The 16,764-nt window shown below is 33.8% G+C and overlaps 1 protein-coding gene across 1 annotated transcript in view; it reads right to left on the reverse strand.

Annotated features, from left to right (window-relative positions):
- The window catches only part of LOC132559459 (protein piccolo-like), a 55,274-nt gene that overhangs the window by 13,225 nt on the left and 25,285 nt on the right, over positions 1–16,764 (reverse strand). The window contains exons 2-12 of the mRNA XM_060224078.1: positions 14,249–14,376; positions 11,464–11,606; positions 11,105–11,237; positions 10,337–10,457; positions 9,240–9,344; positions 7,100–7,322; positions 6,682–6,978; positions 5,752–5,805; positions 5,251–5,379; positions 4,749–4,870; positions 1,090–1,186 (exon numbers count right to left, since the gene is read on the reverse strand). Of these exons, the coding sequence (XP_060080061.1) occupies positions 1,090–1,186; positions 4,749–4,870; positions 5,251–5,379; positions 5,752–5,805; positions 6,682–6,978; positions 7,100–7,322; positions 9,240–9,344; positions 10,337–10,457; positions 11,105–11,237; positions 11,464–11,606; positions 14,249–14,376 (1,552 nt within the window). The remainder of the gene's footprint in view (positions 1–1,089; positions 1,187–4,748; positions 4,871–5,250; positions 5,380–5,751; positions 5,806–6,681; positions 6,979–7,099; positions 7,323–9,239; positions 9,345–10,336; positions 10,458–11,104; positions 11,238–11,463; positions 11,607–14,248; positions 14,377–16,764) is intronic.

Here is a 16,764-nt window from a genome sequence, read left to right on the forward strand (position 1 = left end):
ATTGTAAGGACCTAGATAGGATTGTTTATATATCTATACTGTAGGATGTAAACATTGTAAGGACCTAGATAGGATTGTTTATATATCTCTACTGTAGGATGTAAACATTGTAAGGACCTAGATAGGATTGTTTATATATCTATACTGTAGAATGTAAACATTGTAAGGACCTAGATAGGATTGTTTATATATCCATACTTTAGGATGTAAACATTGTAAGGACCTAGATAGGATTGTTTATATATCCATACTTTAGGATGTAAACATTGTAAGGACCTAGATAGGATTGTTTATATATCTATACTGTAGAATGTAAACATTGTAAGGACCTAGATAGGATTGTTTATATATCTATACTGTAGAATGTAAACATTGTAAGGACCTAGAAAGGATTGTTTATATATCCATACTTTAGGATGTAAACATTGTAAGGACCTAGATAGGATTGTTTATATATGTATACTGTAGAATGTAAACATTGTAAGGACCTAGATAGGATTGTTTATATATCCATACTTTAGGATGTAAACATTGTAAGGACCTAGATAGGATTGTTTATATATCTATACTGTAGAATGTAAACATTGTAAGGACCTAGATAGGATTGTTTATATATCTATACTGTAGGATGTAAACATTGTAAGGACCTAGATAGGATTGTTTATATATCTATACTGTAGGATGTAAACATTGTAAGGACCTAGATAGGATTGTTTATATTTAAGGACCTAGATAGGATTGTTTATATATCTATACTGTAGAATGTAAACATTGTAAGGACCTAGATAGGATTGTTTATATATCTATACTGTAGAATGTAAACATTGTAAGGACCTAGATAGGATTGTTTATATATCTATACTGTAGGATGTAAACATTGTAAGGACCTAGATAGGATTGTTTATATATGTATACTGTAGGATGTAAACATTGTAAGGACCTAGATAGGATTGTTTATATTTAAGGACCTAGATAGGATTGTTTATATATCTCTACTGTAGAATGTAAACATTGTAAGGACCTAGATAGGATTGTTTATATATCCATACTTTAGGATGTAAACATTGTAAGGACCTTGATTATACATACTCTGTCTTTAAGAGACTTGACCAATGCATTGTACTGCTGATCTTTTTCTGCTTGTTGTTGTAACAGAGATTCCCTCTCCTGAATAAAATCTTTTTCCCTGAAATAAAGAAACATGTCGACACATTTAAACTTGTGCAAGAAGCTTAGAACTATCACAGATATTCAGATCATTCTGCTTTTTCACCTTAATCTGTACTCAGCTTTTCTTTTTTATTTCCATTAAACAAATTAAGGAGATCTGTAAGCATACTTGAGCATTTTGTAATTTTATGCCCTACATGTTTTTGATTCCACGCCAATGCTGTTGATATTATCTTTGTTTCTTACATCATGATTTTCTTCCTAGATGTTTATAGAAAAACTAACAATGCAGCTTTCAAGACAATCAGATTTAAGGTTGTCATAACAATCTCAATTGTTTTTTTGTAAAATCTGTCGAACAAAACTTGAAGATTGTTACTTGTCTGGTGGTTTTGTTATATCAGTCTAGAAAAACTTGAAGATTGTTTGTTGTCTGGTGGTTTTGTTATATCAGTCTAGAAAAACTTGAAGATTGTTTGTTGTCTGGTGGTTTTGTTATATCAGTCTAGAAAAACTTGAAGATTGTTTGTTGTCTGGTGGTTTTGTTATATCAGTCTAGAAAAACTTGAAGATTGTTTGTTGTCTGGTGGTTTTGTTATATCAGTCTAGAAAAACTTGAAGATTGTTTGTTGTCTGGTGGTTTTGTTATATCAGTCTAGAAAAACTTGAAGATTGTTTGTTGTCTGGTGGTTTTGTTATATCAGTCTAGAAAAACTTGAAGATTGTTTGTTGTCTGGTGGTTTTGTTATATCAGTCTAGAAAAACTTGAAGATTGTTTGTTGTCTGGTGGTTTTGTTATATCAGTCTAGAAAAACTTGAAGATTGTTTGTTGTCTGGTGGTTTTGTTATATCAGTCTAGAAAAACTTGAAGATTGTTTGTTGTCTGGTGGTTTTGTTATATCAGTCTAGAAAAACTTGAAGATTGTTTGTTGTCTGGTGGTTTTGTTATATCAGTCTAGAAAAACTTGAAGATTGTTTGTTGTCTGGTGGTTTTGTTATATCAGTCTAGAAAAACTTGAAGATTGTTACTTGTCTGGTGGTTTTGTTATATCAGTCTAGAGAAACTTGAAGATTGTTACTTGTCTGGTGGTTTTGTTCTATCAGTCTAGAAAAACTTGAAGATTGTTTGTTGTCTGGTGGTTTTGTTATATCAGTCTAGAGAAGCTTGAAGATTGTTTGTTGTCTGGTGGTTTTGTTATATCAGTCTAGAAAAACTTGAAGATTGTTTGTTGTCTGGTGGTTTTGTTATATCAGTCTAGAAAAACTTGAAGATTGTTACTTGTCTGGTGGTTTTGTTATATCAGTCTAGAAAAACTTGAAGATTGTTTGTTGTCTGGTGGTTTTGTTATATCAGTCTAGAAAAACTTGAAGATTGTTACTTGTCTGGTGGTTTTGTTATATCAGTCTAGAGAAACTTGAAGATTGTTACTTGTCTGGTGGTTTTGTTCTATCAGTCTAGAAAAACTTGAAGATTGTTACTTGTCTGGTGGTTTTGTTATATCAGTCTAGAGAAACTTGAAGATTGTTACTTGTCTGGTGGTTTTGTTATATCAGTCTAGAAAAACTTGAAGATTGTTTGTTGTCTGGTGGTTTTGTTATATCAGTCTAGAAAAACTTGAAGATTGTTACTTGTCTGGTGGTTTTGTTATATCAGTCTAGAAAAACTTGAAGATTGTTTGTTGTCTGGTGGTTTTGTTATATCAGTCTAGAAAAACTTGAAGATTGTTACTTGTCTGGTGGTTTTGTTATATCAGTCTAGAGAAACTTGAAGATTGTTACTTGTCTGGTGGTTTTGTTATATCAGTCTAGAAAAACTTGAAGATTGTTACTTGTCTGGTGGTTTTGTTATATCAGTCTAGAGAAACTTGAAGATTGTTACTTGTCTGGTGGTTTTGTTCTATCAGTCTAGAGAAACTTGAAGATTGTTTGTTGTCTGGTGGTTTTGTTCTATCAGTCTAGAAAAACTTGAAGATTGTTACTTGTCTGGTGGTTTTGTTATATCAGTCTAGAGAAACTTGAAGATTGTTACTTGTCTGGTGGTTTTGTTCTATCAGTCTAGAAAAACTTGAAGATTGTTACTTGTCTGGTGGTTTTGTTATATCAGTCTAGAGAAACTTGAAGATTGTTACTTGTCTGGTGGTTTTGTTCTATCAGTCTAGAAAAACTTGAAGATTGTTACTTGTCTGGTGGTTTTGTTATATCAGTCTAGAAAAACTTGAAGATTGTTACTTGTCTGGTGGTTTTGTTCTATCAGTCTAGAAAAACTTGAAGATTGTTTGTTGTCTGGTGGTTTTGTTATATCAGTCTAGAAAAACTTGAAGATTGTTTGTTGTCTGGTGGTTTTGTTATATCAGTCTAGAAAAACTTGAAGATTGTTTGTTGTCTGGTGGTTTTGTTATATCAGTCTAGAAAAACTTGAAGATTGTTTGTTGTCTGGTGGTTTTGTTATATCAGTCTAGAAAAACTTGAAGATTGTTTGTTGTCTGGTGGTTTTGTTATATCAGTCTAGAAAAACTTGAAGATTGTTACTTGTCTGGTGGTTTTGTTATATCAGTCTAGAAAAACTTGAAGATTGTTACTTGTCTGGTGGTTTTGTTATATCAGTCTAGAAAAACTTGAAGATTGTTTGTTGTCTGGTGGTTTTGTTATATCAGTCTAGAAAAACTTGAAGATTGTTTGTTGTCTGGTGGTTTTGTTCTATCAGTCTAGAAAAACTTGAAGATTGTTACTTGTCTGGTGGTTTTGTTATATCAGTCTAGAGAAACTTGAAGATTGTTACTTGTCTGGTGGTTTTGTTCTATCAGTCTAGAAAAACTTGAAGATTGTTTGTTGTCTGGTGGTTTTGTTATATCAGTCTAGAAAAACTTGAAGATTGTTTGTTGTCTGGTGGTTTTGTTATATCAGTCTAGAAAAACTTGAAGATTGTTTGTTGTCTGGTGGTTTTGTTATATCAGTCTAGAAAAACTTGAAGATTGTTTGTTGTCTGGTGGTTTTGTTATATCAGTCTAGAAAAACTTGAAGATTGTTTGTTGTCTGGTGGTTTTGTTATATCAGTCTAGAAAAACTTGAAGATTGTTTGTTGTCTGGTGGTTTTGTTATATCAGTCTAGAAAAACTTGAAGATTGTTTGTTGTCTGGTGGTTTTGTTATATCAGTCTAGAAAAACTTGAAGATTGTTTGTTGTCTGGTGGTTTTGTTATATCAGTCTAGAAAAACTTGAAGATTGTTTGTTGTCTGGTGGTTTTGTTATATCAGTCTAGAAAAACTTGAAGATTGTTTGTTGTCTGGTGGTTTTGTAAAATCAGTCAAGAAAAACTTGAAGATGGTTTGTTGTCTGGTGGTTTTGTAAAATCAGTCGAGAAAAACTTGAAGATTGTTAGTTGTCTGGTGGTTTTGTAATTATTCACTTCTCACTTTAATTTGACGTTAATTGACCTTGATTTAAGTAGAAATGTCTAGTCTAACTATTGTACTTCACAGAATCTTTCATATTTCAAACTACTTTTTAAAGTTTTAGTAGCAATTTTGTTAATATCTTGTTAAGCCTTTAAGAACTAAGGTGTGGCATTTCACACTGACCTTGATTGGTACTCCTTTATCAGTTTCTTAGCCTTGTGGTACTTTTTCTCCAGAGCTGTGAAGTCTCCCTTCATCCTCTTCTCTAGGGCTATGTACTGTCCTTGGGAGCCCTCCAAAAGGTCCTAAAACAGACAGGGGTCAATTGTCATTTTATTTTACAGTAAATGTAAAGGGTGAAATGATGTCTTAACAAGGGTCAAGGGTCACATGATGTCACAACAGGGGTAAAGGACCAATGTCAATATGATGTATGCAAATTATGGGCTAATAAGCTAATATGAGGTAAGATTTCAATCTTTTATTTAAATTTGGGTCAGCAGGGTCAACAGGGTCAACAAGGTCAACAAAATGTCAGAGTTCAATCCCTTTGACTGCATCTAAAATTGGGTTGAATGTTAGTTTATCAATACACAGAAAGGTCTTATTTGTCTCTTTATGGATATTGTAGTTGACAGGCCCAGATTACAAAGTAAACTGATTTGTGTTTTTTATGGCTCCCTACCTGGTACTGGTTCATCTCCTTCCGAGATTTCTCCAGATTTTTCTCCTGGTCACGGAGTTGCTTGGCCATAGACTCACATTTCTTCTCATAATCCTTCTTCTGGTTCTCAATGCTTTCAAGATGAATCAGCTGGAAAATAAGTCAATTAATAATAAGCTTAATTGTAATTGGTAATTCTTCTATTTATTTATGCACCATAGAATTTTCATTTATTCATAAACCTACTAAATATACATATTTTTTTCAAATAAAAAAAAACTTAAAATGTGCCTGGATTTCTTAAGGCAGCATGAACTGGATAAAATCTTATAGCTAAGATAGAGTTATCTTTCCTTTAAGATTTCTCTTTAATGAATTATTTCCCTTTGATAATATTGTTTAGTTTGGTTAGAGACTAGCTTGTCTTGCCCTGAAACCTAAAGAGTTGTCATTTCCTTAGAGTTTTTCTTACTTAGTACTATCAGACTAATATTGTAAGAAATAAAGCAGAGCCTAACTTACTTTTCCTTTGAGTTTAGCAAGCTCAGCCTCGGACACTGCTTTCTTGTACTGAGCCTGAAAACAGAACCAATTAAGATTAACTTCAAATTCTTTCTCATACTTAGAAAATTACTATTACATTCACAATTGATAATACAATACAGAGGTAGGAAGCCTGCTCACAATTTAATAGATGCAACTCTAGACTGTTTTTAAATTAAAATTTAGATCTTATCAAATTCAATGTTTAATAAAACTTGAGGAATTTTTTTTCTTTTGATATACAAGCTATACATTTTATCAGTAAGCAACCTAAATGGCCTTCATCTCTCACTTGATTTTTGCAAACATATCTTACATCAAATTCACCTTCAAAGTTGATCTAAATTGAATTTACTTCAATCACATTCAAAATTAGTATGTTAACTCTTCAAGATAAGATTTATCATTCTGGGACTTTTTGAACAGTTATTTTATACATTAAACCTAAAAATATTTCAGAGTGATGTTAATTAATCAAAAGATGAGAGAACATTTCAGCATTTGAAATCTATGGCCTTGAATATAGGCCAAGGTCATTTCTGATATTTAATCATTTAAGGACTTTTAATTCAGGTAGTATATTTTGCAAACTTTCTAGTACTTATTGAGAGTACTAGTCAGCAAATTTGACCCCTGTGAACTTAAAACAGGGTAAAGGTCAATTCCATTCACATCTTTTGTCAGGCTCTCTTCCAGTGACCTGTAATGTTATTATTCAACAGCATCTGATTCTACAGAAGAAGTTGCTAAGAAAGAAGACAGAGAGTAGACAGAAATATGTGTATAGCATGTGGCCATTAGTGAGCTTATAAACTGTTTTATAAGTTACATTATGATTCACCTCTAGAGTGGTTCAGAGACAACAAGTATGATACAGACAGCCATAAATCCAATGGGAGAGCCACTTACCTCTTTGAGTTTAACAAACAAGGCCTGTGACTCCATGTCAGGCGAGATCGATTCACTGCTACTCTCCTGTAAATCAAAAACCTCTATGTTGGGGTTAGTGCCCTCTTCAGGGGAGCTAATACTGTTTTCTGTACTGTCAAGCCCTGACGGAAGTGACATTGGAGTAGCCTCCCCTGCTGCCGTCTCCTCTGTTTCCATTGCATAACCCCCTTCACTTTCATCGCTGTCATCTTCTACTTCCTCTTCCTCCTCTTCTTCTCCCTCCTCTTCTTCCATCCCCTCAGACTCATCAACATCCTTAAATATGATTTTTGTTATTCATAAATACACATACATCTTTTAAATTGCCCATGAATAACAGACAAGTACTCATAAAACTAAAAAAGACATATTCTTAAATCTCGGTGAGATCTCCTACCTTATCATCATCAAGTAGGATGTCCTTTTCACTCTCTGATAGACGTCGCTGGTGTTGATGTTCTGCTATTTCATCACGTGGCTTCACATCATCCTGGAGATGCTGAAGTCTTTCTTGTTCACGTTTCCTCATCTCTTCACGTCGACGGTCTTGCTCCAGTGATTGCTGAATGAGGCGTGCAACCTCACTTTTACTTGGGTCTTTCTCTCGACCAATCATGAATCTAGAAACAAAGACGAACAACCAATCAAAATACTCACTGCAACAAGAGGCCAAGAGGGACTGTATCGCTCACCTGGATCTATATGATCAACATTATTATATCTGTGCTTATGTTCCATGTTTTACACATTTGACCCCTGTGACATTGACTATGGGTCAAGGTCATTTCTTTTACTTTCTTGGACTTCATAAAAGGAACATACTGGCCATATATAATGATTCTAGGCTTTTCGATATTTCAGAAGAAATTGTTTAAACCTTTTAACACATTTGACCTCTGTGACCTTGAATATGGATCAAGGTTATTTTTTTCCGCAAACTTTGTTAAGCTCTATCAAAGGAACCTTCCAGCCATATATAATGATTCTAGGCCTCCCGGTTTTTGGAAAAAGTTGCTTAAAGTTTTTAACACATTTGACCTCTGTGACCTTGAATATGGGTCAAGGTTATTTTTTTAGCAAACTTTGTTAAGCTTCATCAAAGGAACCTTCCAGCCAAATATCAGGCCTTCCAGTATTTTGGCACATTTGACCTCTGTGACCTGAAATATTGGTCAAGGTCATTTCTTTTTGCAAACTTTGTCGGGCTTCATCAAAGGAACCTTCCAGCCAAATATGATAACTACGCCTTTCGGTATTTCAGGAGAAGTTGTTTAAATGAAAAGTTGAAGGACGGACGGACAGGGCGGACGGACAGATGGATGGACGGACAACAAACGACGCGCTATGGCATAACCTCACTTGGCCCTTTGGGCCAGGTGAGCTAACAAAACAGAACAAGCAACAAATTGGGTCTAACAATGAATAATTCATCATCATTAATGATTTCCTTTGTGAAACTTTATTTATATGTTCCGGCAAGAAGTGTACCATCCGAAAGGACTTTCAGTTTTGCTGGAAACACTCTTACAAACAAATGTGCAACATTATCAGATGACAATATGGATAAATTAATTTTTCTCAATAGAAACTTGCAATTATCAAAAATTAAAAGAAACTAACGGACTCAAATTGAGGTGACACAGGTTCAAATGTACATAAAAACTGTGCAATTAAAAGTAACATTTTTGTCACTTATATATGCTGAGCAAACACAACGAATACCAAAACACAAGTTTAAATAAAAAGATGCATTTCTATCCGAGAATGAAACATTTTCTTTCATGAAAAAAAAACAATACAGAAGTCAATGAGAAACATGTATTTTACAGATCAATTTTAAGTGAAATGAAGCATAATATTATTATGTATTCTGAAACGACAGCACAAGTCTGAATCAATCGGAGAATGCATGGTTGACAGATAGATCACTGTGTTTTTCATGCTTGTATGCTTAAAACTGAAATCATCATACAAGTGATTGCTGGATTTCCTCCAAAATTATTTACAAAATTCCATAAATTAGGTTCAACTAAATGCCATTACTGCAATGGTGGCTATGGACATCATATGACCTCCCATTATCTTTGATTAAATATCAAGACTTGTAAATAAGCAATTAAATTTTAATCTGTGTCCAGTCATTAATTAACCTCCTAACACAGGACCAATGACAGCAGACTCTTGTAATCCCGTTATCAGGAAGCACTCTTCTTTGAAATGTGTGAAATTTTGCAACAGGATGAAAATACCTGTACAATACAGGTAAGTGTTTTGTTTCAATCATGAGGTGTCACAGCTTATTTTATTTTTTATTTTATCCCCATGTTATGCAGAGATAACATACTTGATGTTCCACTTTAAGGGGAGATAACTAACCTAACATTCCACTGAAGGACAGATAACTTATAATTACTTGAAATTCAACTTCAGGGGAGATAACTCACTTGAAGTTCAACTCTAGTGGGAGATAATTTACTTGAATTTTTCACTTTAAAAGGAGATAAATTAACTTGCCATTTTGCAGGGAGATAACTTACTTTACAGTGCCACTTGTGTTACGCAGGACAGAAGCAGCATAAGCTTGAGTGACTCCAACTAAACTCTTACCATCCACCTCAATAATCTGGTCATTTACATGGATCCTGTGTAAATAAAGTGTAAACAAATCACATCAAACAAATGCACAATGGGTGACACAGTGTAAATATTCAAAGTTTATGTAAACTACAGGAAAACAACATAACAGACTTAAGTCCTGATTCCTTGTGGTAGTTGTTTCTATTCAATGATGCAAGGATCTTACTTCAAGTTTTTCCTCATTACATACCTACAAGGTAAAGTCAACTCCGATATAAACGTCTTAGCAAAACCAAAAACTCAAACCCTTACCACTAGCAAAAATGTATACAACAAAAGTTTATAAACAAAACACATGGAAGGGAAGAGAAAGTTTTATTTTCTTCAGATAAAAACAAAATCCAAATGTGTAAGTCCACCCTAGACTGGTCATGTAATGTGTTATTAAAGTTACCTGTGTCCATCTGTACACTGCGAGTTAAAACCTTGTAAAAAACTTTCACCAAGACAAGTTTAAAAATAATGCCTTTATAGAACTAAGGTTATAACTATTCGAAACGATCATATGTAAGCAGAAAACATGATATTACAGTATAACTATGACCATGCAGTTTGATTTTTTCGTTTAAAAATTTGGTCGAGCAGCTTTGCAGCGTGGAGGAGCTTTGCAGGCTTACAGCCTCTAACGTTTCAAGCATAATATGTAAAATCTTAGTGACACAAACAACTTTCATTTCCTCTAAATTTAACTGATCCTCTATCAGGTAAACATTATAAGTCAAATGTTTCCCTAAGAAAAATAATGTCTCCCTATTGGGCCTCAGCAAAATAATTAATGTCTCCCTAATGGGCCTCACCAAAACAATGTTCCCCTAAAGGGCCTCAGTAGAACAATGATCTGTTCACATTACACGAGCTATCACAATATACAGAGGTTAGAATATCAAGACTAAATGACTCAGTACTTCGTAATCTTGAGATCTGCGTGAATTTGACATTTTTGCTAAATTGTACAGGACACCATGTAATTTCTGGCGGAGTGCTGAACATTTCTTACCTGTTATCCTTCTGGGCAGCCCCACCTTCTGTCAGAGTCTTAATAAAGATACCAAGTTTTTCCAGCCCAGCGTCTGCCCCAACCCCCATTCCTATTATACTCAGGCCAAGTCCCTCGGGTCCTGAAACAACAAAAGTTGAGCATACAATAAAGAAATGTATTACACAAACTATTAGAAAATATCTAGCTGATATGAAAAGTGATATTCAGCAGTATTTTCGTATCGTTGAGACACAAAATATTTTTCTAGTGTTTTGTTGTACTGTGTGTTGCGTACCAATAATAAATCACACTTGACCTATATGATGGTCAAGTTTTCTCCTGATGTATTCCAGTTTATATTGAAAGGCAGAACAAAACTGCAGGCCAAAATTCTATAGAATGTAAATCAAATCTTAACTTAGTTTAAGTCAAATCACATTATTTTTTTTTAAATTTCTCGGTAACAGTGTTATATTAGAAAGACAAGGGAGCCATTCATCCACAATAGTGTTAGCCCTACTGTCTGATATTAGATTCTATCATATGATCCCCTACATTATCACAGACACTAGCTTTTCTGCCTGTCAAATCCTGTGATCAAATGATTAACTATCTCTATATTAGCGATGATTGAAGAAAATGATGAAGCAAAAAACGTGTTAAGTTATACATAATAACACTTTGCTATGAAACTCAAAATTTTAACTCATATTTTGAAAATCAGAAAAAAAGTTGTCTTGACCAATTCTTAACATATAAAATTGAAACACAAGATTTATTGATAACCTTTAACAAGGTCTACTGGGAAAACATCCATCTTTTCCACACGTTTCTCGAGTTCATACTCAGCTGACGCTGCTACTGGATCAACATCCTCGTTTCTCCGATCGTACTCTTCAGTCGAAAAAGTAGGAAACACCTTAAAACAGACAAAAAATTTATTTATCAGCCACTTGTAACTGAACACAGTAAAATGAGTAAATTCATCAACTTCATCAGATCAAAAACAAAGCACCCATTACCAATGCTGATATGAACATTTTTCCATTTAGACTTTAGCTCTCACTCCCCCAAACTTACAGGTATCCAAGCATGTAAGAATTTTTACTGTACAAGGAACAAATGTGTAGGAGGAATGTACTTACCATTATAGGGCCTTTACTGAAGCGTATCCTAGAGGGTTTGTGGTAATCAACAACATCATAGCCGTCATCGGACTCACTTGCATTGCCACTACTAAGTCCAGGAATCTCAATGAAATCGACGATCTCATCTGTAGAATATACCTCTGTGAAAGAAAAAAACAAAATAATTCAATGGAAATGTACAACTTTCACACGTTAATGCTATGAGAATGTTAAATTCTTAAAAGTTCATTTTATGAGAATGTTATTTTTTTTACTAATCTTATGACAAGGTAAAATTGAACAGAAGAAAAGGTAAAATTTTAACAAACATATTCTAGGAGAAGGTAAAATTTTAGCAAACATATTCTAGGAGAAGGTAAAATTCTAGCTAACATATTCTAGGAGAAGGTAAAATTCTAGCAAACATATTCTAGGAGAAGGTAAAATTCTAGCTAACATATTCTAGGAGAAGGTAAAATTCTAGCAAACATATTCTAGGAGAAGGTAAAATTCTAGCAAACATATTCTAGGAGAAGGTAAAATTCTAGCAAACATATTCTAGGAGAAGGTAAAATTCTAGCAAACTTATTCTAGGAGAAGGTAAAATTCTAGCAAACATATTCTAGGAGAAGGTAAAATTCTAGCAAACATATTCTAGGAGAAGGTAAAATTCTAGCAAACATATTCTAGGAAAAGGTAAAATTCTAGCAAACATATTCTAGGAGAAGGTAAAATTCTAGCAAACATATTCTAGGAGAAGGTAAAATTCTAGCAAACATATTCTAGGAGAAGGTAAAATTCTAGCAAACATATTCTAGGAGAAGGTAAAATTCTAGCAAACATATTCTAGGAGAAGGTAAAATTCTAGCAAACATATTCTAGGAGAAGGTAAAATTCTAGCAAACATATTCTAGGAGAAGGTAAAATTCTAGCAAACATATTCTAGGAGAAGGTAAAAGTCTAGCAAACATATTCTAGGAGAAGGTAAAATTCTAGCAAACATATTCTAGGAGAAGGTAAAATTCTAGCAAACATATTCTAGGAGAAGGTAAAATTCTAGCAAACATATTCTAGGAGAAGGTAAAATTCTAGCAAACATATTCTAGGAGAAGGTAAAATTCTAGCAAACATATTCTAGGAGAAGGTAAAATTCTAGCAAACATATTCTAGGAGAAGGTAAAATTCTAGCAAACATATTCTAGGAGAAGGTAAAATTCTAGCAAACATATTCTAGGAGAAGGTAAAATTCTAGCAAACATATTCTAGGAGAAGGTAAAATTCTAGCAAACATATTCTAGGAGAAGGTAAAATTCTAGCAAACATATTCTAGGAGAAGGTAAAATTCTATATAAGAGGAGGAAACATTTTAATCAATTTTAGGAAAAGCTATATCTAAAGATTTTAACAAAATTATTTCATTGCAAAGTACAATTTTAACAAAATAATATTTTGAGATGGTAAACTTTAACAAGTTAGTTTTATGAGAAGGTAAACCTTTATTCAGACCATTTTGCAGGAAGAGTACCTTCATGTTCGGTAATGAGTTCAACCATGTCTGAAAGCTTTTTCCAATTTTGGAAAATGATGAAAGTGTGAAGGAGCAAATAAGGCGGATGCTCAATTGATTCAAAGCTACAATGGCATCCATGGCAATGACTTGTGAACAAGGGCATTGTCCTTTAGGAGCAACATGGCTTTACTGAGTTTTCCACATTGAATTACTTTAATATTTTCTCTTAACTGCCTAAGTGATGCATGATATGTACCACTGATTGTTTGTCTATTCTGCAGGTAATTTATCAACAGAATACCATTAGCACTCCCGAGGACCAAGGCCATAACCTTTCCAGCCGATTGAAAAGTCTTTGCCTTCTTTGGTGGGTGTAAACCAGGGTGCTTCCATTGTTTAGACTGTTGTATGGGCTCTGGCCTGAAATGATGGACTCATGTTTCATCCATAGTCACAAATCACAAAACGGAAAGTTATTTGGATCTGCCTCTGAAAGGTTCAGAATTCTTGGTACCCAACGGGCTGAGCGCTTTCTCATTGCAAGATCTTCTGTAAGAATGCACTCTTTCCTATGAAATTGCAAGTGTACTTGCTGTGTATCTCCTGAAACTGGCCTGTCAGCCATAACAATACCATGGACTTTATTGACCATTTCTGGGGTTGCAACAGTGACAGGCCTTCCAGGACGGGCATCATCCCCAAGGCTCTGCCTGTCACGCTTAAATTCTGCCCCTCACTTTTTCACTATAGTATATGAAGGGGCATCATTCCCTAGTGTTGTTACCATATTAGTATGGATATCCTTGGATGTTAGACCTTCCTTATGCTAATATTGAATCACTGTTCTTTCAGTGATTTTGTCCATTTTGTAAAATTCATTTGCCTTGTTTGAAGTGCTACCTTTTCAACATAAACTGACCAAATAACACAGGTCTTTGGGTACACAGCCTTCAATAGTCAGGCAATAGTAGAGCTGAAAAAGGACATCCTTGCTTAACTTCTTCAGTACAAGGCTCAAAACTGATCAGTCAGCTCTCATAGCACATCAATAGAACTTCAATATCAAACAAAGTGATATTCTGGAAGTTGTATTGTATAAAGTGTGCTGTTCTGTTTAAGTCAACTGTTTCCTAAAACATCAATAAGTGTGCTGTTCATTTTTTGTCACCTGTTTCGTAAAACAGCAATAAGTGTGCTGTTCTGTTTAAGTCACCTGTTCTGTAAAACACCACAAGCATGCTGTTCTAATTTTGTCACCTGTTCCCTGACACAAAATATGATTATCTAGCTTACCTCCAATCAAAATGGAGTCTGGTTCTTCATGACCATCCCCAGCTTCTCGTGGTGGAATGATGTCGTCACTTTCGTATTTACTATCTGATGTCTGATCCTTTGTTTCCACATAAACACCTCCACGAGATCTGAAAGATTTCATCCACACTAAATTATCAGATATAACAGTACTTTTACTACCAGAACTAGGTACAAATTATCACATATAACAGTATTTTTACCACCAGAACTAGGTACAAATTATCACATATAACAGTACTTTTACCATCAGAACTAGGTACAAATTATCACATATAACAGTACTTTTACCATCAGAACTAGGTACAAATTATCACATATAACAGTACTTTTACCACCAGAACTAGGTACAAATTATCACATATAACAGTACTTTTACCACAGTTGCTACGGTACAAATTATCACATATAACAGTACTTTTACCACCAGAACTAGGTACAAATTATCACATATAACAGTACTTTTACCACCAGAACTAGGTACAAATTATCACATATAACAGTACTTTTACCACCAGAACTAGGTACAAATTATCACATATAACAGTACTTTTACCACCAGAACTAGGTACAAATTATCACATATAACAGTACTTTTACCACCAGAACTAGGTACAAATTATCACATATAACAGTACTTTTACAACAGTTGCTACGGTACAAATTATCACATATAACAGTACTTTTACCACAGTTGCTACGGTACAAATTATCACATATAACAGTACAAATTATCACATATAACAGTACTTTTACCACCAGAACTAGGTACAAATTATCACATATAACAGTACTTTTACCACCAGAATTAGGTACAAATTATCACATATAACAGTACTTTTACTACCAGAATTAGGTACAAATTATCACATATAACAGTACTTTTACTACCAGAATTAGGTACAAATTATCACATATAACAGTACTTTTACTACCAGAATTAGGTACAAATTATCACATATAACAGTATTTTTACTACCAGAACTAGGTACAAATTATCACATATAACAGTACTTTTACCACAGTTGCTACGGTACAAATTATCACATATAACAGTACTTTTACCACCAGAACTAGGTACAAATTATCACATATAACAGTACTTTTACTTTTATCACATATAACAGTACTTTTGCAGTACTACGGTACAAATTATCACATATAACAGTACTTTTACCACCAGAACTAGGTACAAATTATCACATATAACAGTACTTTTACCACCAGAACTAGGTACAAATTATCACATATAACAGTACTTTTACCACCAGAACTAGGTACAAATTATCACATATAACAGTACTTTTACCACCAGAACTAGGTACAAATTATCACATATAACAGTATTACCACATACAAATTATCACATATAACAGTACTTTTACCACAGTTGCTACGGTACAAATTATCACATATAACAGTACTTTTACCACCAGAACTAGGTACAAATTATCACATATAACAGTACTTTTACCACAGTTGCTACGGTACAAATTATCACATATAACAGTACTTTTACCACAGTTGCTACGGTACATATTATCAGTAGTGACAGTACTTTTACTATGGGAATTATGGTACAAATTATCTAAGGTGATAGATAACACCTGAATAGACAAGTTAATCAGTATACCACACCTTTTATCTACATTAGATGTGTATTGTTTTATTGGCCCCCTCCCACCACCACACACACACACAAACAGCTGGGTACACACACCTTTTATCTACATTAGATGTGTATTGTTTTATTGGCCCTCTCCCACCACCACACACACACAAACAGCTGGGTACACACACCATTAACACAAACATAGGTCTGTAGCCCATCCTGACAACAGAAATTCTAAATCCTTTGAATTTTTGTCTCTGAAGATGTTACTCTAGGGTCTTTGAAAATATCAGTTGAATATCCTCAGTAATTTTCTTCAGGCAATTCAGGTAAAAAACAGACCCACAACCTAAGGTTAGACTCGTTAAACAGTAATTAATAAGTAATTATTACTTTTCTTTTTTATCTTGCAAGATATTTAACACAGCACATATATATATACCAGCAAACAATCTCACAGTCTCCAAATTTGCTAATGATATACTTATATAAAAACAAAACTATGAACATATTGATACCTCGTACATGATTTTAGTCAATAAATTAAAATGGAGATGGTGATTTGATTCAGGAAAAGACGGTCACCAAATATTTTCCTCTATTTTCAAGTTATCACCAAAATTTCTAGTGTACAAAATGTACATAATTTGATTTTAATTTGTTACAACTTCTAACATGTCCTGTCATCATATCAACTACCCTGAATACCAATGGCATTTATTAGGCCGTAAACATCATGGTCATAAGAGTATGCATGTACTTTCACCTGTCTGTAAATAACTTTATGGTTTCAATAAAAGCGCACAACTCATTCACAAAAGAATTTGTGTGACACGTCTTTCACTACAATCCAATTTAACAGCTTTCTAATGTTTAAATAGCGACA

Source organism: Ylistrum balloti, unplaced genomic scaffold (genome assembly GCF_031769215.1).
Source record: "Ylistrum balloti isolate Yb309-2 unplaced genomic scaffold, AGI_CSIRO_Ybal_v1 Utg370916, whole genome shotgun sequence".
NCBI lineage: Eukaryota > Metazoa > Mollusca > Bivalvia > Pectinida > Pectinidae > Ylistrum > Ylistrum balloti.